General features: G+C 36.7%; 1 protein-coding gene across 1 annotated transcript; it reads left to right on the plus strand.

Moving 5' to 3' along the window:
- The first annotated feature begins 426 nt into the window (after positions 1-426).
- LOC149230184 (uncharacterized) lies at positions 427-8,747 on the plus strand. Its single transcript, XM_089378886.1, has 4 exons — positions 427-1,005; positions 5,714-5,869; positions 6,055-6,726; positions 7,065-8,747. Exons 1-4 carry the CDS (start codon positions 652-654, stop codon positions 8,148-8,150), a joined length of 2,268 nt encoding a protein of 755 aa, XP_089235012.1. The 5' UTR covers positions 427-651; the 3' UTR covers positions 8,151-8,747.
- Positions 8,748-25,933: the final 17,186 nt, after the last annotated feature.

Genomic DNA, 25,933 nt, shown 5'->3' on the forward strand with positions numbered 1-25,933 from the left:
ACCTATGATTCAAATTTTTTTTTTCTTTATTTATGTTAAATTTTAATATTAAAAAATTAATCCATCACTAAAAACAAAGAACACGTGGATTCTCTAGATGAATAATCTTGACCGTCCATCCAAAAAAACAAGATGGACGGTCCTCCAAAACCTAGCAAAAAAGCATTATCCAAATATATTGGAACGAGAAAAAGACACAAACACACCATATCACAATCATAATCCGCTGTTTCTATTCTTCGCAAATTCCCAGACGTGGATTAGGTCAATAATCATTGTTTTCATTTTAAATTAATCAATCCATCTAATCGCACCTTTAACTCGAGTTGACGCAACTCACATATTCACTACCCCACAAGGCACCGACCAAACCGTGTCCCCACCACGGTTAACCTAGACCCCAGCCGCGGTTAATTACTCCTCGCGCACACGAAGAACCAGTCTTCAGACGCGGTGCTGCCTCGTTCCGCTGTTTTTCCTCTCACACGCTTTCCCTCACTCTACTCCTCACAGACAAACGGGCCTCGGTCTTCGTTAAAAACTGCGGGTGCCATAGATTCGCCACCAAGTTTGCAGGGGGAAATACATATGGTCTTTTGGTTGGGTGGTTTTGGTTTGCATTGTCAGCGGAATCGATACCAGGTCTGTTAGATGGTAGTGAAAATGATGAAATGGCGGCCATGGCCGCCCATGGCGACGAAGAAGTTTCAAGTTAATATGGTTGTGCAGAGCTTGAAGGGCCTCTCGTTGGCCGCTGATGACGAAGAAGAGAATCCGAGATTGACTGTCGAGATCAAGTGGAAGGGTATCAAGGGCAAGCTCAGCTCCCCCTTCAAGCGGCGTCCTGTCAAGAGGAACTTTACGGCCGAGCAGAGCATCGGGGAAGATGGCGTTTGGGAGTGGAACGAGGAGTTTGATAATGTTTGCGTTCTCACCATGTTCAAGGATAAAGAGAAGGACACTTCGGCGTTTCAACCTTGGGATGTTGGCTTCTCTGTCATCAGTGTAAGCTTTTTTAGGTTAATTTATTTTTCTCCCCCTCTTTTGTTTAATTTATTTTAAATCTGAGTGTTCATTTATTTGGGGATTTCCCATGGTGTTTGGATTTTTGATAGATAGCTTCTCTTAATGGTATACTGAGTGTGCCCATATAGGTAGGGCCTGCTTCTTCCTCAGATAAGACCTGACGAGCTTTTATATCTGAAATTTGACTTGTGTTGCTGAAAGAATTGGGTTTGTTTAATTATTGTTTGATGGTGAACACTGAAGACACTGCAATTCACAATTACTATTGCATTCTGCTTTTGTAAAACAGAACAAGGTTGCTTTGGCTTAGGTGTCAGGTTTATGAGGTGACTATTTCACCAAAATTGCGTAAGATTTGGGGGCTCATGGCTCTGAATTTCATGTCACTTGTATAGCGGAGACCGCAGTGAGAATGAAGCCTCGGGGTACATAGGTAATACTGCGTCGACCTCATCAGTGAACTGACAATGAAGAACTTGGTTTGAAGAGCAGTTTTCTGGGTTTTTTTCGTCAAAAGGAGATCACGGGTCTGTCGTATTGGGTGGATTTAGTGGTGGGTTAGTTGAGTTTCATAAACCCATATTCTCGTGGATTTCTGGGTGGGTTTGAAGAGTGCAAGGGTACCCAGGTAGTTGTAGGTTTCAATTTTATTTCGGCCCTTTTGGGGTGAGTCTGTTGTTTTTGTTTGAAATTGAACAGCATAGGAAAAAACTGAAGACCTGCCCTTGACAGAAAGGCTGCTGAGAGACTTGGCCTTTTGGTGATTGGCATCTTTACCACTTTGATATTGAGGCGGGGATTGGTACCTCCTAAATCCCCTCAAGCCACACTTTTGGATCAGGCCTTCTATCTGGTTCTCACAAATCTGTAGGTTGCTAAGCGACATGCCCTTACATGATGAGCATGTACTGGTTTGATATTGAGGTGTGGATTATTTTTTTTGACATCCCCTTCAAGCCACACTTCGTATAAGGCCTTTAGCCGCTGCTTACTATGAACAGGTGGCTCTACTATTCTGTTGAAAGTTCAACAGGCCAGGAATCCTAGCCAAATCTGATGGGCTGCCCTACAACTAAGTTACATGCCCTTTCACCATGGGTGTACTTACTGGTTTGATCTGGAGGTCTGAATTGCTATCTCCAACACACCTGGAGTGACACCTTGGCTACAGCTTCTTAGCTGTCACCAACCAACCTAAAGACTTCGTACCGTGTTGGAAATTGGACAGGTTAGGAATTCTTGTTATGAGGTTAACCTACATGCCCTCTCATAATGCCCATCTTTACCGTTTCAACATCAAGGTGTGTACGGTTATCTCCAATTGATATGGATAGGTTCTATGCCGGTTTGGAGAATTTTTAGTTCTCATATATGCCTGCTTCGCTTGTAGATGTTTTGTTTTGGGCAGGTTTGGTGGTAGTTTTGCAGAACCAAACCTGAATTTCTTGTTAGTTTCTGAGTACCCACTATTATTGTTCCTTTTTAAAAAAAATAAAAAATTCTGACATGGCTGCCACAATTTCGAGTGTCAACTGTCTAATCTGATTTTTTTGGAGTGGGTTAGCAGAAGCTCGAGTACCTGAATAGGTGTTTCATCTGTCAAACTGAATTTTGGGTGTCCTTGCATAATGTTGGGTACCCATACTCTCTTTGTTATATTTGGCCAAACATAATTGTTTTTGGTTGGCTTGGTGATTTACCTTGTGCCAGGGACCTTACTCTGCTGTGAGATTGCAGAATTTTGAGTTCCCACACTTAGGCTGTTTTAGTTGGTCTTCCTGATTTTTTTGATCAGCTTGCAGAATTTTAAGAATCTATATTATTGTGGATGGCATTTTGGCCCAAGTGTCTTCATAGGCTGTAGATATTAATTACCAAAACTGCTGTTTTAGATAGCTGTTTCACCTGTCCATTGTAAGATTCCATTATACTTGTTAAATTTCAAGTATCCAGATTCTCTTAGATAGTTGTTTGAGGCTTTGAGCTGCCAGTGAAGCAGTTGTTTTCATTTGCTTTGCAGTAACAGTATTAGAAATCTTTTGAATGTCTTTTGGAGCTGCTTATGAAACTGAAATTCTTGGTGGGTTTATAAAATTTGCAGTACCTCTGTGCTAATTGATGACTGTTTCGGCTATCTTGAGTTTCTGATATTGGACCTTATGGCATGCAATCGTGTCCAAAAATGAACTTTCTAGACATGGATTTCCTGCTCTAGCTTTCCAGCAAGCCCTTGATGACTTTTGCTTGTGGTGTGTGGAATGATGCAATTAAATTTGTGCATGGTCCATTGATTGTGTCAAGGTTTGTGTAGTGTCTCATATGCAGAGCAGCTGATGATGCTACAAGGTTATTGCACTGCGTTGGAGTGGAGCAATCATTCATTGTCTGCTTGTAATAAGTATGTCTTTTGTGATTTTGTATTTTGTATGTTGTAGTGTCACCATTGTGTTTATGATTGTTATTCGATGTGTAGTATAATGCTAATTGCAGAGAAAGTCCCCACTTCTAGTATTCAAACCTATTTTGTGTCTTGTGCTGCACTGGATGGTGCCAAATGTCTTTCTTGTCTTCAATTATGAAAAACAGGAAATGGGAAATGGCTGGAAACATGAACAACCAAGATCTGGCAAGGAGAGGAAACTTCAGGTAGACTTAGGAAAATGCAGGAAATGGGGAAGTATGGTGGGTAAGTGAGGGAACTGATGTCAGTAAATGGGTTTTCTTGAAAACAGGAAAAAATTTTGAAATAGGTTTTTTTTTTTTTTTTTTTTCCCTTCATACCTTATGGACTTTTACATAAAAAATATGTAAATTTTGAAATTCATAATATCATTTACAGTTTAGACAAAAGTAATACAGCACACATTTATAAACTCTCTTGTTGTCAAGTATTTTGACATTATACAGCCTTGTAATCTTTATTGTTATCAAGTATTCTCCGACTTTCAGTTAATTAGTCATCAGGCTCATGTATTTACTGTTCACAGTATACAGTTTTTATCTTTTCTCCTCTCTTCACAAATATGGTATGTTTATCTAGATCAGTGATTATAATTTACAAGTCACAACCTAGGATTGAATTTGAGTTTACATGAGGAGTCATGATTTTGGGTATTGGTACGTACATATTGTCTGGTGTCTAAGATTTAGATATTTGAAGTTGAGATGAGTATCAAGTTTTGGTATTCATGCCATTTTCTCTGTTTTCCTGATTTTTTAACTAAAAGAAGTTGGAGAAATGTGGAAACTTCTGATAATTTTCACAATGGCCAGAGATTGCTGAGCTGTTTCCAGCCTTCTAGAAACATTCTGGAAGCCATTCGCAGAATCTGGAGATGTTCTTGTAAGGGAGACATCTCCCACACTGGATGGTAACTTTTTCTAAAATGGATAGGTTAGTTGTATGCTGCTCATTTTGTTGAGATCTATTTTCATGTTTTGTGCTACACCATAGAAAGCTAGACTCTTCATGTATTGTCAGGATCCAGGCTCTATGCTACAGCATATAATGATAGAAGTTATGACATATGACTAGGTGCTACACTGCTCTTGTTTTCATTGCCTATGGCAGATACATTATAGGTTAGTTGTATACTGCTCATTTTGTTGAGATCTATTTTCATGTTTTGTGCTACACCATAGAAAGCTAGACTCTTCATGTATTGTCAGGATCCAGGCTCTATGCTACAGCATATAATGATAGAAGTTATGACACATGAGTAGGTGCTACACTGCTCTTGTTTTCATTGCCTATGGCAGATACATTATATATACCAGTGGGTGGGTGCTACAGAATTATTGGTTTGAATGCCAATGATTTTGTTGTGTCATATATTCTAAAATGTTGGACTGCATTTTTGATTTGGAAAGGTATGGTTTCAATGCCCATGACATATAGATTATATACCAGTGGGTGCTACAGAAATGTTGGTTTAAATGCTCATAATGTTGGTCTTTATTGTTTGGATAGGTAGCCGTTACAGTTCTTGTGAAGGACTGAATTCATGATAACTGGTCTGGGCACTGTGGCACTCGCCATTATAAGGAGACAAGATTTTCTTATGGCATAATGATGACCTGGTTGTATATAGGAGTATTAATGCAGCAGAGCAAATTTTAGGATCAACAAATATAGTCTACGTCTGTTTCTGAGTTGAGTAATATATATAACAGCATATTGCTAATGTTTGACAAAGCAACATACCAAGTTGGTGAGATTGGAACTAGGTTCCACACATGCACATGCATTGGCCCACAAGTAAACTAACCAGAAAGAAGAGTGACCCCTTCAACATGTACAAGGCAAACCTACACATGCACATGGAAGCCAGTAAAAAAAAACAATCCACTAAACATGCATAAGACATATGTAGTAATTTGTGGACTCCTTTGTAGTTAGCTTTTTAAAAGTAGCTCCTGTACCAGGGCCTTGCTTCTAATGGTGGGAGCAAACATGCTTTTTCTGCATGCCTTGTGCATGTAAATGAAGTTGAGTGCTAATTAGGATGTGCATCTATTAGATCGAAAATATGTTTGCAAATTTCTTATTTGACATATGTTTGCCATCTCGCAATTGTAAGACTCTTAGAGAGAAAATTATGTGGCATCAAATAGAACAACACAACATATGAATAATTTTTGATCATATATTCTAGTATTTTTGATATGCTCTGTTTCAAATTGGCAGGGTTTGACTCAAGAATCAAAGAGCAAGCCATCTGTTATAGGAACAGCTTCCCTCAACCTCGGGGAGTATGCATTGCCTATGGAGAATACAATCAAAACTACCAAGATTCCTGTATCTTGCTTTACTGGAGGAATGGCACCTGAAGCAGCACTTACTGTAAGTCTTCCCTTCCCTGTGGTATGTGTGCACCTTTGCTAACATCTAGACATACATCCAAAGCCTTTGCTAACATCTACACATACATACACTGTTTCTGTTTTTTGTATTTTCTTTGTAGCTAAAATTTCCTTGGAGTCCTTTAAAGATCCTTGGTCATTCATTCCTCATCTTGTGTTGTGTAGGTTGCTCTCAATTTTGTGGAGCTTCGAACTGGTCAGGAAGTAATGGACCCAGTTAATAGAACTATTGTGCCATCATCACCTTCGGATGGAGAACCATTGTCAGAAAAGGAGGAGCTTTCTGCTCTCAAAGCAGGTCTGAGAAAAGTTAATATTTTTAGAGATTATGTAGGAGCAGGAAGATCAAAGAAGGCTTGTAGAGAAGAGGATGGGAGTGATGGTAGATTGTCTGCAAGGAGTGATGGATGTGAATATGTATTTGACAGTGATTCTGTTGATGAATGTGATGAGGATGAGGCTGAGGATAAGGATAGATTTAGTTTTCGGAATTCCTTTAGCTATGGGACATTGGCTGCAGCTAATCGTGTTGAAGGAGCTCTCTATTTGGACTTTAGAGAAGATGGAGTTGATGACAATTGGATCATCAATCATAAAGCAAATATAGAGTCAAGTTCCAAGGTGATTGAGGAGCCATGTTCATCAGACTCTGATTATACTCTTGTACAGCCTCCTTCCATGCGGAGCCTTCTTTCTTGGAAAAAGAGGAAATTGAATTTTCGGTCACCACGAGCAAGGGGAGAGCCGCTGTTGAATAAAGCATATGGAGAAGAGGGTGGAGATGATATTGACTTTGACCGCCGACAATTATGCTGCCCTATTGACTCTCTTCCTTTGGTGCTCTCTCTCTCCCACCTGTTTCATTTGCTGATATTGTTTACTGAATATTTGGTGGCAGTATATTCTATGAGTTGGGGTGCATATATGATATTGGATATAGGCTTTGTTGCAAGTTTACAATTTCAAAGTTCATGGTTTTATTTGCATTTATCGCTCTTTGGTTTTCTGCAATCCTCATTATTGGATATATGATGTTAATATTTTCTTTCTGGATTGTAAAACATGAAATTTCAACTGTCTGGTTCGTGATTCCTGGCCTTTATCTGTAGTTGCAACTAAGTCTTATAGCTAAGTTACCAGGAATGGTCATTAACAACAGAGGATATGTTTTGCAGTATCATAAGAATGACAATGGAGTAGCGCAGGACAGATGTGAATGTTTAGACTTTGGCGATGACCATTTCACCATAGGCAGCTGGGAACAGAAAGATTTTATTAGTAGAGATGGTCAGATGAAGTTGTCGTCCCAAGTCTTTTTTGCTTCAATTGATCAGCGTAGTGAAAAGGCTGCTGGGGAGAGTGCTTGTACTGCTTTGGTGGCTGTTATTGCTGATTGGTTGCATGATAATCCCAATTCCATGCCTATAAAATCTCAGTTTGATACCTTGATACGAGATGGATCTTTAGAGTGGAGGAATCTTTGTGATGTAGAAGCTTACAGAGAGAAGTTCCCAGACAGGCACTTTGATCTGGAGACAGTATTACAGGCAAAGGTACGTCCTCTTTCTGTGGCCCCAGGGAAGTCCTTTGTTGGTTTCTTTCAAGATGAAGGAATGGGAGATTCCTTTGAATTTCTACAAGGGGCTATGTCTTTTGACAATATCTGGGAAGAAATTACTAGTGCATGTACTGAGGAGGCTGAGAACAGTGAACCACAGATTTATATTGTCAGCTGGAATGACCATTTTTTTGTGCTCAAGGTTGAAAAGGAGGCATACTACATCATTGACACCCTAGGAGAAAGATTGTTTGAAGGGTGCAACCAGGCTTATGTCTTGAAGTTTGATAAGGAGACAACTGTCTATCAGTTGCCAGAAGAACAGAAGTTGGAAGACGAAAAGTGTGGCAGCACACATCAATCTGCACCAACAGAGAATTTGAAATCTATACCTGTAGACATTTCAAAACCTTCACCAGCAGCCAATGGGAATAGACCACAAAAGGAAACTCCTAAAGATAAAGAGACAGATTCATCTGAGATTGTTGAAAAAAGAGACTGTAAAGAAAGGTTGGTTTGTAAGGGGAAGGAGTCATGCAAAGAGTTTATCAAGGGATTTTGGGCAGCACTTCCATTGCGGGAGTTACAGATTGACATTAAAAAGGGGTTGATGGGAAGGATCCCACTACATCATAGACTGCAAATTGAGTTCCAGTTTACTGTTCGTTCTTGCTCAACCTCAATGGATTTGGTAGTGGCCTAATGTGTGAATGTAGTTTGGTATTTCTGTATAGAGTCTTGTCATTATAACTCAAGCTTGACTGGGTAGAACTGCCCATAATACATCATACTGACTCATTCTTTTAACTGGAGAAGATTTGGGATTGTACCTGTATAGATATTGTAATAATGAGCAGTGTCTTGTTTTTCTAATTTAATTAGGCAACAAGAAGAGTCTTCTCAACAGGGGTGAGTGACAGACAAGGGGTTTTAGACGTGGAGTTTGGATGGGGTAACAGGGCCAAGTGCTTTGTATGTTTTTCATTTAGCAACTTACAGTATTGTTAAGCAGGACATTTTTTCTAAACATTTACCCAGTGCTGTGTTTTTGGCAATGAAATCTGAAGAAGGTTATCATCCATATCCCATCTTCGTTGGTTGTATGGCACTGTTTAAGGCCTAAATTGATGATTTTATCACCCTGAAAGCAGGTTACTGTTTCACTTCAATAGAGTTTCTGTCTGAGTGAAAGAGGATCCCAACTTTGTATCAACTACAAGGTAATATGTCAAGATCTGTCACTGCAAGTTTTAATTGCAATATTATGAGATGCAGGATACAAGATAGAACACCATTTATACCAGCTTGTAGACTCCCAAGGATTATGCTTTTTCAAGCTTTTTGCATCTTCCTTTCGAGAGTTCTATATTTATTATTATTGAATGTGGTGTCAAATATAAATGTCATATTGGTTGTTTGTTCTCACCATGTTAAAAGTGCTGCCTACTGCTACTATGTCGTATGAAAAAAGGCTTTCTTCACAGAAATACTATTCCGTTCCTTACCTGAAAGAAATTTAACTTGTGAACTTTTATGTTTCATGTGATGGAGGTATGCATCTCAGGATTAACAAAACGGGCACTTTTCCTTCAATAATATTATTAAACATTGTAGTGTATTCTATATTCAACTGTATATGACATATATGCTTTCATCATGCATGGTAAAAAAGGGTTCTCATGGCACAACTGGTGGATCGAAATTGGATATTTATATAAATGTGGTAAGAATAAATTTAACCTGAATGTTAGAGGGCCTATAATTATATGCATGATCGCTGTATTTTATCAGTAAGCAGCCAGTGCAGAACCCCAAACCTGTAGTGAAAACTTGGGCACCTAATAAGCAGAGTTATGTTTGGGCCCTGAACTTAGTCAGCTGAAATTCCAAAACCCTATTTATATTTTGGCAACAGGTGATTGACAGTAAAATCACACCCAAGCAATGCTAGTTAAGGCTAATTCTGATTGTCACAAGGCATCCTTTTGCAGGTGTTTCTTCATGTCCAGCTATTAATTCTTTAACTCGTTGATTATTTGCAAAAACTTGATTGTTTTCGTTTCTCTAAAAATTAATAAAACGTAAGCTTGATGGCACCTTTGTTTTCTTTGAGTTAACAATTACACAGTAGTCGGAGTCAGAAAATGGATATACTCAATTTAGTTTCCAGAATACTTGATTTATTCATTTTCTTTTAGTGGAATACGCCTTTAGGAACAGCTATGTTGTTTTGTACTTTATAGTCTTTACATTTTGAAAAAAAAATTCTACTTCTGGAACTGACCGAGAGCCCTACGTTTTCTATATTATCTTTTTAAAAAGTGATAATAGATATTGCTATAGCAAAGCCTATTGCTTGTTTGCTTCTTTTGATTGCATCCTTGGTGCATCGTTACTTCAGCCTTACTAGTTAGTTGAAGAGGATGCATACATTTCACAGTCACTGCAAAAGCAGTCTTACAATTGGAGTTGGCACATGTTTGGGCAACAGTAATGATTTTTGTTATCCCCGGGCCAAGAATCCCCAAGCATTATCAGGAAAATTTTCATATAAAAGCCAGAGACTACATTAGTTCATCAAGTTTCTTTCAAGGTAACCAGAACAAATCTTCAAGCTTATGGAAAATTGTTTTAATTTTTAGATTTGATGCTCCGTGGCAAAACTTAGATGCGCTGGTAACATGGTTGACAAATCACTGGCATTATGTGTTTTTTTGCCTATGGTTGAAAGAAATAGTTAACTTGAAAATTGTGAAGAGATAAGAGACAGTCTATTGAAGGCAACCCTTGGTTGTGGGAGAGGGACGGTCTTTCTGTGATGCCTTGGATTCCCAATTTTAATTAAGCGTACCTTGTGTTTCTTTTCAATTGGTTCTGGGAAATGGATGTTCTTTCTATAATACCCTGGATTTCCAATTACAATTAGGCTAACTTGTGTATCTCTTGAACCACAGTTTGGGTGAGACTTCCTAATTGTCCCGTTCCATATTGGGAGGAAGAGGTACAACTCTGAAATTATTTGGATTCAACTATGGTAATGCAGATTAGGGTTTGTACAACTCTATACGACAATGGATACATATAGGAGAACTAGGGCAAGACAGTTCAACATGAAGAGGGAAACAAAGTCTTTCAGGAGGACACACATCCCTTCCATCTTACAGAAAAAGAGTGTTAGGTTATTCAAACACCAGGATCTTTCCTCGGAAGGGAGGGCAGATAAGAACATACGAGGAAAGACGAGAAACCCTGGAGAGCTGGGAGAATTAAAAAGCAACTTCGAACCAAACATTCAAAATGCAGGATAGATAAACCCTGATTAGGGAGATGTTTTAAAGTTAAATCTTTGATTACTCTGGCTAGAGGTATGGATGACTTTGGCTTGTTCTTTTTATACGTTTGATACAATGCTTAGGTCAACAGGTGGTTGGAAGATTATACGCCATCCACAGTTTCTAACCTCTCTCTGGTCCACCATGTCAAAAAGGGATATGTGGCTGAGTGCATGTTTTGGATAATTTTGATGGGATAGATTCTCATACTGACCTATTCTGAAGGCTATGTAAAGTGACAGCGGACCTTCTGTGTGTTTATGAAGCAACTTAATAAAAGAGTACAGATTTTGGAAGCTTACCAGTAAACCTTGAAGCAAATGACTGATTTTTATGGACAGCAGATTTTCATACTGAAAAGAAAGGAATATTGATCAGTGGCGTGGAGAAGTGTGTCGATCACAAGAAAATGCTTTGTACTTTCTTCTTTCGCTGCTCCAAGAACACAAATGGCAATGAGATTAAGCATTCTATTCCCAGCTGGTAAGAATTTACATTAAAGCAGACGTACCACTATCATTGTTTTAAGAAATTGACTTGGAAACATGGTGGGTTAGGAAGTCAAACCATGTAGGAAAGTGGTTATGGACATAAATATTTTTGGAGAAATTGGCTTGGAGATCTGGTGGGATAGAAAACTAGCATTGTTTTGAGAAATTGACTTGGAAACATGGTGGGTTAGGAAGTCAAACCATGTAGGAAAGTGGCTATAGACATAAATATTTTTGGAGAAATTGGCTTGGAGACCTGGTGGGATAGAAAGTCAAACCATGTAGGAAAGTGGTTATGGACATCAATATCAGGAAAGGATAGGAAAGCAGTTACAGACATCAATGTCATAGAGGAAAAGCAATGTAACGACACGCAACAATTGAAACACAATGCTTTGGATGCCTTTTTTGAAGGATAGCAGTTAGAGGCATCAATGTCATAGAGGAAAAACAATGTAACGACAAGCAACAATTGAAACACAATGCTTTGGATGCTCTTTTGATTGTTCAACGATGCCCCCACATTAAATATGATGGAGGAGAATGGATACTGAAATTGACAGGACTTCTCAATTGTAGATTCAGTGAAAATGTCAAATCTAAAGAATATCCATGGATAGATTATTGCAAGAATCGACAGAGACATCATATACATGCATCTTCTCCCAACATTGAAATGCAAAAGTGAGCATTTCACAATCATTATATGAGAAATTAGGCCATGCTCGTCGATTTCTTTCTTTTAAAAGTGAAAGTACAATTCAATTAAAAAAACGAAAAAGTTGAATTTTAATAGTTCGCTGCAAAGATCCAACTTTAATTCGAAACTAAAGTTAATCAATTCTTTTAAAATATTTTTTTCCTCATCGTCTTAACTTTATTCTATTTTTATTGTTTTTAATTTTTTTTCTCCTTAATTAGAACATTTTCCATGCATTATATATAATATATTTGAATTGTTTCCTATAGAATATTGGATAATTTTATTATTATTATTTATTTTGCTCTTTATTTCGTTTTCATTTTTATTATTTTTAAATTGTTTTTTAATATTAAAATTTGAAATATATTTCACACTTCGTATTTTTACTGTTTTTTAATTGTTCCGAGAAATATGATTCAGAGAAGTCTTTATTTATATATACGTTTATAAGGTCAAACATGTACACTACAAATATATTTAACTCAATATTTATTTATAATGATATTTATTTTAAATTTAATAAATATCAAAATGGATTAAAAAAATTTAAAATGTATTTTTTAATACAAAAAAATTTAAAATTAAGATGATTCTATTTTAAAGTGTACCTATTTTCCTTCAATATTTGTATATTTTCTTTCTCATATAACCAAGCATCCAATCTTCTAGTTGTCTATTTTCTCATGCAACCAAGCATCCAATCTTCCAGCCATATTTAAAAAGTATACTTATTTTCCATTAAATTTTATATATTTTTTGAGGTAACCAAGCACCCAACTCTCTAGTCATGTAGTCAAGCGCTTTTTTGTCTAGTGCATAAGCAAAGGTAAAATATTCTTCATGGATTAAGGTGATACAACAGGGAAATTCGAAGCCATTTCAACAATATATTTGTTATTGCAAATTTCAAATCTCTTGAACATTTTTCTCTTTTTTGGCTCATTTTGTTTGAGCAAGCATGCTGCTCCATATAATGCTTTGGCAAATTTTGGTGAATAAATACCCTAGTCTGTGATTAATTTCTTGATGGATCTTTATAGAGCATTATAGCGAGATTAAATTCCACTGTAGTAATTGAAGAATGGGGATGACACAATTGTTGCATGAAATAATTGAACGCATCTTAGAAAAGTCAAAAGTAAATATGCTTCCCCCAATTAGGGTGATAATCGACATAGCAAAGGAGGTGGGGGGGAGGGTGGCGGTGGCGGGGTAGGGTGGTGCTATGTTGCTGCGTCTTGCAGCATTTAAGAGGGCGGGTGGTGTGGCCAACTTGCCCCCTACACACAACACACTTTTATTCCTCATTTTCTACGATGGTCAGTCTCCCTTCGTTCTCATGTCTTGTCAACCGAGACACTTCTCATCGGAAGTTGTGTGCCTGAACTTCTTCCATGTAAGTCTCCCTTTGTTCTCTTGTCCTGTGAACCAAGACTCTTCTCTTTGGATGTTGTGTGCTTGGACTCCTTCCCTGTAAGTCTCCCTTTGTTCTCTTGTCCTGTGAACTGAACTCTTCTCTTCAGAAGTTGTGTGCTTGGAATCCTTCCCTGTTGCCGGTGAGATTATTGCCTCGGTTGTTTGGCAATGTTGGGCTTGTGGTTGGAGGAAAGTTTGCAGAACCATGGCGTGACCCTCGACCTTTTCCTAAGATTGGGTCGCTTGCCTCTAGAATTGAAGTGGATTGACTAGGGCTTGCATGCAAGCTCATTTGACCTCCGAGTCTAGAAGGAACAATTACTTGCATATAGTCAAACATATATAATTCAATCTCTGATAGTTCTAGTTGTTTTCAATAATAGATACTTTATTTTGATACTTGCTATTAAATTATTGGTCAAGAAATTTGGAAATTTGGTTTCCCTGTCGCATATTGAGACCGATAATAGTATGAACTACGCTAATTGGGATGTTGTATTTTGAAATTTTGAGATAATGCAAAATTTAACTTACAAAAAAAGAAGTCGTCAATATGTTGGAATATAAATATATTCAAAAGTCAAACATATGTATTATGATACCAAAGGTCTACGGAAAGGGACACTTAAAAACCATCCCCATTTTTGGAGACCTGAGTTAAATTTGGCCAAAAATCTCACTACATGGTAGCTTGAATTCCATTAATAAGAAAACTATACTATTGGGTTTTGGTCTTGTTTGAATTGAACAAAACTTAACAATATGAAAAATGAATAAAATTGAATAGAACTCTACTTACAATATTTTGTTCGCTTATTTTATAGCTGATTAAAAATGAGGACTTTTGACTCCCCTTCATCAAATTTACCAAATGCTTAGTGAAATTTTTTCATATAAAATCTCTCTACAAAATTGGCTTACTCGTGACATTTTTAGAATAATTGTATGATGTTTATATACTTTTATATAATATGCTTCAATGCATGCACCGATTCCCTCTATATTAGAGTATTGTTGTGGATAAAATTATCTTGATAGCTACAGCGGAACCATCACATTGTGAGTTGAAGAAAAATATACTTCATTCTCTAATATTAGATTTTGACTAATTATTATTAACTTTTGGTTAGAAAAATGACATCTCTCATTTTGATAGTTGATTTGAAGTGAATCCTGAATGTGAATTTGGTTGTGCTCGTCCTTAATCTGATCCAACGTTAATCTAGTTTTGCCTGTCTCAGTTTGATCCAAGTCCTAAAATACACACACAAAGAGACAACAAACTTTCTCAATGCAATTAGTTATAAAAATGTGAGTATAACTATTTTTAATGAACAAATTGAGAAAATTAGTGCACACAATGTAACACAAATTGAAATCAACTATAGAATAAAAACCATTGTATTTAGAGGAAGGAAAGAAGAGATATGTTTTTATTGATGAAAATGACCAAACAAAAGTATACTTGATGTCTTGTTCTTGGCACCTTCCGAATCATCATCTAAGTTCCTCTTATCTCAAGCCACTTAAGACAACTTTTGGACTTTGACTCTTCTTGATGTAAGAGGTAGAGGAAAAATTGGGAGTTTTAGGCCTCAAATCCAAGAGAAGAAGATATGATTTAGAAAACAAGGATTTTCCATTAAAAATCGCCTATAATTGCTCTAGTGTGAGGATACCATTATGGTAGCTCTACTAATTATGCTAGTTCCAACCCTTAGAAAGTCATAAAAAAGCATAATAAAATTCACCTCTAATTGCTCTAGTGTGAAGACAACATACTGGTAGCTCTACAAATTATGCTAGTTCTATCGTTTCCCCCAACATTAGACCTCTCTTTGTACCTTTGTGACCCTGTTGAGGTAATTGGTAATGAGTTTTAGAAGATATATGCATACGAGTTCCATAAACCTCATTTAGGAGTCCGTGATTTTTATGCATTTTATATTTTTTTAATCCACTTTTTAATCTATGTGCACCTTTTGTGAAGAGGAAGGGGTATAAATGTTCATTTTTTAGGGAAAGAGCACATTGATTGCATGGGTTGCAACAGGGTCTTTAGGCATGCATTAAGGTGAATAATCACAATAAATGATTAATATAATGACCATTTGAGTGTTTTGATGATCTCAAATGATGCTATAATAAGTGTTTGATGAATTAACTATTTGAAAAATAATCTAATTATATCAACCACATTTTTAAATGTTTCCTCTTGTGAAGGACAAACTTTACATCTCCAACAACTTCAAGCTTATATTTAATGTAAATGACATAATAGGTGGCACTATTTTGTTGGAAACATCCACGACTTACATTTGGTTTTGATTATTAAAAAAGTCTTTAAAAAATCAAACTTTTAGAATCACATTAATAAATTTGAAGTTCAATATTTTCTAGAAGAATGCCCCTATAAATTAAAATGAATATATGTCCACATTGCATTTTTGTTCAATTAATTATCTATGTTTCATGCTAGAATATTTGCGATTTTATTAAATTTTAAAGTTTGTAGATTTCAATGAAACCTACTTTTTATGATGGATAATGAAAGATGATATCAAATAGGTAATACTATTATCATTTTGACAATAAATTTTCTGAGTCATTGTTTTTTCAAAAGTTAAATTCACTAGTTTTTTAAATTCAAATTTCAAAAAGTGATATTACAATAACATCTATTTTTTTTTTTTTTGTTTTTTGTTTTTTTTTTTTTAAGTTGGAACTTTAAAGAAATTTGCAATTATGGTTTGTAATGTCACAGTCAAAAACTTTAAATCAACCCCAAATGAAAATATAGTACCCATTTTTTAATTAGGGTTAAAATTACAACTTGTTTGAAACCATAGCCATGACATTTGATTAGGTTATCAAAAAAAACTTTACAATGAATCTCAAAATCAAAATGTAATGCTGCTAATAGACCATTTTTCTATTTTGAAGTTACAACATGTGTGATATAGTAGCGCTGATAACTGGTTCTATTACGAACCAAAGTATCAAAATCAACCCTCGCATCAACAACAGCTGGTGCAACATATATGTGTCATAAAATTGCAATTTTAATAATAATAATAATAATAATAATAATACGACGCAACTAAAATTTATTAAAAAATAAATATTAAAAATGATTTAAAAAATGTTTTAAACAACTTTTACAATGCAATTGTCCTTGGACTTGCTCCCCCTCTCTTTCCCCCTTCACCCGCTAAGTGTGAAAGGGCAAGGGATGGGGTTAATCATGTGGGAAGGGTAGAAAGAGTAGCGCCAAGGCGATTTTAGGAAATGCACTTAGTACTGATTTTTATTTTGGTTTTAAGCTAGTAATTTTTTTATTTTTGTTTTTAATTTTATCTCTTAAAAAAAGTTTTAAGAGGTTTTAATTTTTAAAATTAATTTTTCTTTAGTGTAACAATTTTAGATCCAAAAAAATTGTGTTACCTGGTAGCATCACATTTTAATTTGAGCATTGATTTTGAGGTTTTGGAAACAAAAAAATTGCGTTGCAAGTAGCATAACATTTTGATTTGAGCACTGATTTTGAGGTTTTGGTTCTTAGTGACAATTGTCAATGTCATTGCATTCAATAATATATATATATATATATATACGCTGTGGTTCACAGACACCCTGGTCAACGGGTGGCACTACATCCACGGAAAAATCTTGATTGATCGACCCCGAAGGGCTTCGGGAAGAATGGGTCTTTTTATTATTATTTATTTATTTATTTATTTTTTTCCGAAATAAAAATGGTGGGTGCTAATATCATCACCATTTTTTTGGTTTGAGAATTGATTTTAAAGTGTTTGTTTACAATGGTACCAATTGCAAAGGCCATAGTTTCAAACGAGTTGTACTTTTAACCTTGAACAAAAAGAGGGTCCTTTTCATTTTTAGTTTTTTGTTTGCAACATATCGATTATTATGGTCATGATTTTAAACAAGTAATTTTAACCAAAAAAAATAAAATGGATGAGTTTAGAAACACCACTTTTTGATAATAGAGTTGATGTTAAAGTTTTTAATTGCAACTTTACATAATTTTTATTTTTCAACTAAAAATTTGGGTATTCAATTAGATTATAAACAAAAACTTTACAATGAATGCCTGATTCAAAAAGTGATGTTGCTAATAGCTCCCTTTTTTTTTTTGAGGTTACAACATGTGTGATATAGTGGCTTTGACAACCGGCTCTATTATGAACTAAAACTTCAAAATCAACACTTAATCAAATTGTGGTGCTAATTGCAACATTTTTTTAATTGAAAAATTAGTATTTCAAATAAAAAATAAAAATAATTTTCTTTAAATTTTTTCATATACATACACGTATATTTCGAGGAAAGAAATTAGCTTCCCTCTAAGCTCGAGGGTTAGAGTGAGGTTGTTGGTACTAGACTAGTTCACATGTATACTCATTTAAGAGTTCATAAGGCTTAAAGTCAATACAACAATATTAAGCCATTATAACGTTATTTGTAAAGGCATTATAACTCACCATGTCACTAGCTAAGATTTGAACCTAGATGGGGAAGATAACAATCATTCTGTCCAACTACCCAAGATAATCCCAATTGACTATATATATATATATATAAACTGAAAAAATGTGGTCGACCAAAAGAATTTGATTATGTAATTCGGAAAATCAATCGGTATGTAAATGTAAACATATCAATTTATTTAAAAAATTAAATATAAAAAATTATTTAAAAGGCATTTAAATCGTTTTAGAAAAGGGGCAATGGAATTGCCCCTAGCTCTACTCCCTCTCCTTGTCTCACTTGCACTCACCACCAAAAGAAGTGATGTGAAGGGGTAAAAGGCAAGGGATAGTGTGAGACAAGCAAGGAGGGGTAAGAAAGAGTGGAGGAAATGTGATTCCAAGATTGCACTTGACCCTCTTTTAATTATTATTATTATTATTATTTAATATTTGATATATTTATTTTTAAAGAAAAGTTTGAATTTTTAATTTTAATTTAAAATGTGTATTTAAAAAAAATCAAAATTTCCTTAGTGTAACAACTTTAGATCCAAAACAAAAAATTGTTTTGTAGGTGGCACCACATTTTGATTCAAGCATTGATTTTGAGGTTTTGATTTCTAGTGGCACTAGTTGTCAAGACCAATGTATCCCATAGAATGCAATTTTTTTCTTGAAATAAAAAAGTGGATGCTACTAGCATCGCCACTTTTTGGTTTGAGAATTGATTTTAGGGTTTTTGTTTACTATGGTACTAGTTGCAAATGCCACAATTTCAAATGAGTTATAGTTTTAACCTTAGACAAAATGAGGGTGCATTGGTAACACCCTTTTTCATTTTGAGTTTTCTGTTTGCAACAATATCGATGGTTAATATCATGATTTCAAAAAGTAATTTTAACCGAAAATTAAAAAAATCAAGTTTGGAAGCAACACTTTTTGATAATAGAGTTGGTATTAAATTTTTTAATTACAACTTTACATAGATTTAATACCATGGTGGCATAATGTTGTAATTTTGACTTTGAAAAAAATGGTGACTCGATTAGATTATAAACTAAAACATTAGAATGGATTCCCAAATAAAAAAATGATGCTGCTAATATATCATTTTTTCTATTATGAGGTTACAACATGTGTGATATAATGGCCTTGACAACTGGTTCTATTATTGTTAAAACTGACAACTAGGGCCAAATTCCACCTCGGGACAACTCATTTGATGGAGATGATTATTGCATTAAATTCCTCTTTTTGAGAGGACCAAAATTGATATAAAAATAATCTCATTTGGACAAGCGGAAGTGTGATTTTGAATTTATTCCCACACGTGCAAATTGTTCAAGTCGACCACATTATCATGTAGGCTCAAGGAACCCAATAGATGTGTCTCTTCAGCCACAACGAATTGTATAAATACATGTGACTTTACACCTCATTTGGCACCATCATCACTCACACATTCTTCTCTCCTTTCTCTCATTGGTTCGTATAGCTATTGGGCAACTTTTCTCTCTCACACGTGTGGCAAGAAGGACGAGTTTTCTAGGCTGAATTGCAGGACCGAAATTTTAGGCAAAAGACCAAATTTGACTAGCATTGATCAAGGGGTTGTTGACCAACTTTGACTGCGATTTTTAGAGGATCTTTTCTGTCTCTATAGGCTGAATTTATGGGCACACAAATTGAGGGAATATGGGCAGTTTGACCGCATAAAATTACATCAGTTTTTCTCTCTCCTTTGATCGAGTTTGATTGAGTTGTTTTGGGCTAACTTTGACCTCCTGATCAGGACAAGTTTGACTGGGGATGACCGAGCTATTTTGAGGATGATTTATTGCTGGTTTGACCAGCGTTGAATTTTTGGTTAGGGCTGAAGTTTGACTGTAGAAATTGACAGGGGCTATTTTGACTTTGAATTGGGAAAGCCAATTTGACTTTTGTACTCTCTCTTTCTGTTGAACTTTTTGATATAATAATAAGAAGAATTGATCAAAGGGTTTTCCCCACATTGGGGTTTTTCCTTGGCATCCACCAAATATGGTGTCCTCTTGTCTTAGCTTGCATTCTGCATATTGTTTTATGTTCTATCTACTTTTACTGCCAATGTGATTAATGGTTAATGTGATTGCTACTGGAAATCTAAATTGAAATTTCTATTCATATGCTTAAGGAACATTGAAGAATTGTGCTAAGCATAGAACATACCATTGCTATCTAAAATTAACATGGTATCAGAGGCAGGTGAAGACAAAGCCCAAGCAAGAGAGAGAAAAGAAATCACTAAGAGAAGAGTTGTTGGACAAGAATATTGGTCTAGCTTCAATGACGACTACATCATACTTCAAATATGAGGATAAGCTCAAGGACAAATCCGACTATCATGCATGGAAGATGACTTTTGATTTGACTTTGGAAGAGAATGATGTTGTGGACTATGTAAAGGGAAGAGTGGTGGAGCCTCCTTCAAATGCACCAAATGCTGCAAAGATGAAATACAAGAAAGGTGAGGTCAAAGCTAAAAGAGTTGTCATTGATTCCATTCAAAAGCATTTGGTTGCCTATATTTATGATTTGGAAACATCTAAGGAGATGTATGATAAGCTAGTTGGGATGTTCAAAGTAAACAATGCAAATCAAATCCTCTTTCTTAAAAACAAGTTGAAGGACATCAATATGGATAGAGGAGAGTCTATTTAATCCTACTTCATGAGGATTACCGAAATCAAGAATGATTTTCTATCTATTGGAGAAGTTGTTGCATACAAGGAGCTCACTCTCATTTCTCTTGGAGGTCTCACAAGAGCATGGGATGTGTTTAACACCACTATTCTTAATAATGACATGATTCTTAGTTTTGATGAAGTATTGGCTCGATGCACACAAGAAGAGACAAGGATGATGGAGAAAGACAAGCTTTCAAATGGAAATGAACCTACTGCTTTCTCCACTCATGTAAAGAGGAAGAACAATGTTTGTCCAAAGAGAGAAGGTCAAGGATTCAAGCCGAGAATCAAATAAGGAAGAAAATGAATGTGCTATAATTGCAATAGGTTTGGCCACTATGCTAGAGAGTGTCCTTGCAAGAAGGATACTCCATGGGATCACAACAATAATAATCACAACAATTTCAAAGGAAATGGAAATCAAAGGAACAACACGTTCAACAACAAAGGAAAAAGGAATGCTCCCGCTGCTTGATATGGTAATGGTCGGCCTCCCAAAAGGACGAGAAATCCAAGGTATGAGGAAACTAACGTTGTATAAAAACAAAAAGAGTTTTATCTTATTTCTGCCCTCACTATTGCCTCCCCTCTGGACACTTTGGATCATTGGTTGATTGATAGTGGTGCCTCAAGGCACTTCATTGGGTATAAGGAGGCCATCTTAAATTTGATTGAAAAGAAGACTAATTTGGAGATCATACTTGGAGACAATGCCACCTAACCTATGAAAGGGATAAGGACTATCACTCTTCGCTTAAATCAAGGTCAAACCCTTCATCTACAAGAAGTATTGTATGTAACCAATTTGAAGAAGAACCTGGTATATATTTCCACAATGGAAGATAAAGGCTTAAAAGTAACATTCATTGATGGAAAGGTATGTATTTGGCAAAGAAACCCTAAAGATACATTTACACTTGGATTTAGGGTTGAAGGTCTCTATCAAGTTGGAGGAAGTCCTTTGGGAGCTATGATTTGTGATACTTCTCTTTAATCTGAATTATGGCACCGAAGATTTTCCCACCTTCATTACAAAGGCTTATCTAGGGTAAGGAAGATGGTCACAGGTATGCCCGAATTCAACATAGATCATGAAGGTGTTTGTCAGGGTTGTGCAGCTGGAAAACATACAAGGGGACCATTCCCTTCAAGTGAAAGTCAAACTACTGACATTCTTCAATTGGTCCATTCTGATCTATCTGGTATGTTTCTCGTAACATCACTGGGAGGATACTTATACTATGCAATTTTTGTGGATGACTTCTCTTGCAAAACATGGAACTATTATTTGAAGAAGAAGGACGAAGTGTTCAAATGGTTTCGTTATTTCAAAGACTTGGTTGAAAATCAAACAGGGAAGAAGATAAAAATATTGAGGATTGATAATGGAAACGAATATGAATCAAACGAATTCAATGACTTTTACAAAGAGGTTGGAATTAATATGGAGACAACCATTGCATACACACCTAAGAAAAATGGTGTTGCTGAAAGTAAGAATCGAACAATCATAGAAGCCACTCGTGCCATGCTTCATGACCAAGGCCTATCGAAGTTCTTATGGGGAGAAGCTGCTAACACTGTTGTATATGTTAAAAATAGAATCCTGCATCAAGCATTGGATTTCAAGACACCTGAAGAAGTTTTCACTAGTAAGAAACTTGATGTTTCTCATTTTAGAATATTTGGATGTCCTGTATATTTTGATGTGCCTAAAGAGAAAATAAACAAGATAGAAGCATTTGGGAAGAAAGGAACATTTGTGGGCTACAGTGAAAATTCGAAGGCATATAGAATCTATGTTCCTGGTCAAAGAGAAGTGGAAATAAGCCATGATGTCACTTTCAATGAAGATTTTTCCCTTGGGAAATCCAAAGATATCCCTATCCCAACGAAGGACAATGATGATGTTGTAGGAAAAAAAGATGAATCTCTGTTAGATGAACCAATTCCTGATGTTGAAGGATTGATGGATCCCATTAATCAATCTACTGGCAATTCCTCTACCTCAAGGAAAATACCTTTGTGGCTTAAAGACACTCTCGAAGATGCTGAAAGACATATTGCTACAAGAGGGACATTTCGTGAAAGTAAGAATCCGAACACGTGCCAAGGGTACGTAGGTGATATGAGTACTATTGTTTAATATGAGCCATGTACGTTCGAAGAGGCCGTGAAACACCAAGTATGGAAGGATGCGATGAATGAGGAGTACAAATCAATCATGAAGAATGATGTCTGGGATGTGGTTCCTAGACCCAAGGACAAGTCTATGGTCACTTCTAAATGGATTTACAAAATAAAACATGGATATGATGGGAGTGCTAAAAAATACAAGGCTAGGTTCGTTGCTCGAGGCTTCTCTCAAAAGGAAGGAGTGGACTATGACGAGATATTTGCATCAATTTCCAGATATACCACTATCCGATCTATTATTTCTCTCGCTGCCTCTCAAGGATCGAGCCTACACCAAATGGATGTTAAAACTGCTTTCTTGCATAGCTCGCTTAAGGAAGAAGTCTACGTGGAACAAACTGAGGGGTTCGAAGTTAAAGATCGAAGGGCACATGTATACAGGTTGAAGAAATACCTCTATGGGTTGAAGCAAGCCCCTAGGGCTTGGTATGCGAGGATTGATAACTATCTTATGAAGATGGGATTTACAAGGAGCGAAGCTGAACCTAACCTATATTTCAAGGTTGAAAAGGACATGCTTCTCATTTTGGTCCTTTATGTGGATGATTTCTTTTTGACAGGTGCATACCCTCTCATTTATCAATGCAAGAGGGAGTTGGCTTTTGAGTTTGAGATGAAGGACCTAGGTTTGATGCACTAATTCCTAGGCTAGGAGGTCTGGAAAAAGCCAGGAGATATTTTCCTTTCCCAAGGAAAATATATTGTGAAGCTGCTTGAGAGTCGTGGGATGGTGGATTGCAAGTCTGTGACTACTCCGATGGAACTCAACTTCAAGAAGTTATGTGGAAGTGATGTTGGGCCTGAATTGTAAAATCCTTTTGAATATAGACAACTTGTGGGGGCCCTGATGTTCTTGGTAAACTCCCATCTTGACATATGCTTCACTGTGAATATGTTGAGTCAATTTATGGTCGAGCCTCATCACATACATTGGATTAATACTAAGAATAGCTCGAGATATCTCCGTGGCATAATCAACTATGGACTGAGATACACTGTCGAGAATTTGAGTCTACATGGATATACTAATGTTGACTGGGCTGGCAGTGTGGTGGATCGTAAGAGCATGTCTGGATATTGCTTTGCATTAGGGTCTATTTCAATTTCTTCGATGAACAAGAAGCATAAATCAGTTTCTCTACGCACCGCCGAGGCCGAATACATTGCATCTAGTATGACTTATTGTGAAGCTGTTTGATTGAGGAAGCTCTTCAGTGAGCTATTTGAGCACGTGTTGGATACCACCACGATATTCTACGACAACTAGAGTGGGATTCTCATTTTAGAGAATACCGCGTTCCACGACTGCTCCAAGCACATTGATATCAGGTACCACTTTATCCGAGATATGGTACAACGGGGAGAAATAAGGCTCTATCACATCAGGACTGATGAGTAGGTCGCAAATATCCTCACGAAGCCCTTGGGGAAGGTAAAATTATTAACCTTCTGAGAGAGACTTGGTGTCGTGGAAAGACCCTCTTATGAGGGTCCCGCTTGAGTTGGACATTAAACTATAGGAGCTCCTAGGGGCTTGGTGTACTTATTGGAGCTATGCGCAACCTTAAGGTGAGTGTGTTAACGGGAAAAGTGTCTATTCAGAACGACCCTATCCCACTGAGATGTGACAGTGACCTCAGAAACAAACAGGGAAAACTACTTTCGTATTCTCCTCTATGAACTATAAACGAAGAGGAATAGGATGAACCAACCTGTGTCTTACGCTAGTCCTTTGATCCAATCTCTCTCCTCTTTGACAGCTTCCAGCTACCTGCTCCCTTACTTGCCCAGCTTCACCAAGTTCCTGTAAGATCACAGAAGAAGGAAACTACACAAAGACATGGATTTATATTCATAAATAGCTTAGGATCAGATTTAAGCTAAACATACAAATGTAAACAACATCAACGATATACAAGTATGTAGGAGAAACTCAAATAGTTTTATTGATAAAACAAGAAGATCCAGGAGGAGTTACAACCGATGATTCCTGATCCAGCATCAACCTCCCAGCATAGGATCCCCTCTTCACCTCCAACAAAGCATAAATCACCCAATACTCTGATATCTATCTCAAAACCAACAACAATTCTCTGCAATGTACAAAATTCCAGCCTCTCTGGATCTCTTGGTGAGGGATCCATATATAGATGTATGCAAAGAGGATGAGTCAGCTCATGAACTGATTAGTGGCTTCTCTCTGTCAGTTCTTGCTTCCACTTGGAGACTGAGAGCCTCTTACTCATCACTGGTCGAATTCAGTGAGGCAAGTGTCATTGGGGAAGATTCTGGAAGCTTCCATTGTCTCTCCATCTCGTGGAATGACTCTGCCACTTGTCATTTCCCGCTCAACGCACCCTGGTAGTGCATTTAGGTGCGTTGCAACGCACCCAGCTAGTGTATTTGGGTGCTTTGCAACGCAGCTGGCTAGTGGAGCAGCTGAAATGATCCTGATTTGACTAGTTCTGAGCAGTTTCTGGTGGAGAACTTCTGGGAGAAGCTGTAATTTGTTGACCTTGTTTCTTTAGGAACTGGAACAACACTTTTAGGGACTTAGGATCCCTTGGTTTATGGACATTTCATGCTTAGAGCTGTAAGGCACAAAAATGTCTATAACAGTTGCCCCCTAAAGTATGAGGCCATTTATCGGGTGAAATGCTTTATTAGGAGGATCTGAAGTTCTTCCAATGCTGGGAGGAGACCTGTAATAAGATACAATACAATACATTATCTTCATACTGTTTTCATGATCTAGCTGAGGTGGGAATTCCCATGCTCAACTTTATAAATTCATTTTCATGTACATAGGACAGACAATCGTCTGATGGTAGACTGATGATTCTGATGGAGTCATCATCCTTTTGGTAGGATGATTATCTGTGCTGTAATGCTGTACATTTCAATGTCTTTATTTTTCCTGAATATATATCGCAGCCCGGATGGATGAAACTAGATCCGGGGTCTTCAATCTCGTCCGATCTTCACTCGAAGTACAAGTCGATCCATGTGAGAAATGTTTTGAAGTCGAACATGGAAAGACATCGCTTGATTACCAGTCAATGACGTAAACTGTTAACAAGCGCGAGAGGAATCACCGATAATGATAATGACCCTCAAGGTACTGTAGTA

Source organism: Pinus tabuliformis, chromosome J, assembly GCF_031772625.1.
Source record: "Pinus tabuliformis cultivar Carrire ecotype Pingquan chromosome J, CPIR1, whole genome shotgun sequence".
Classification (NCBI taxonomy): domain Eukaryota; kingdom Viridiplantae; phylum Streptophyta; class Pinopsida; order Pinales; family Pinaceae; genus Pinus; species Pinus tabuliformis.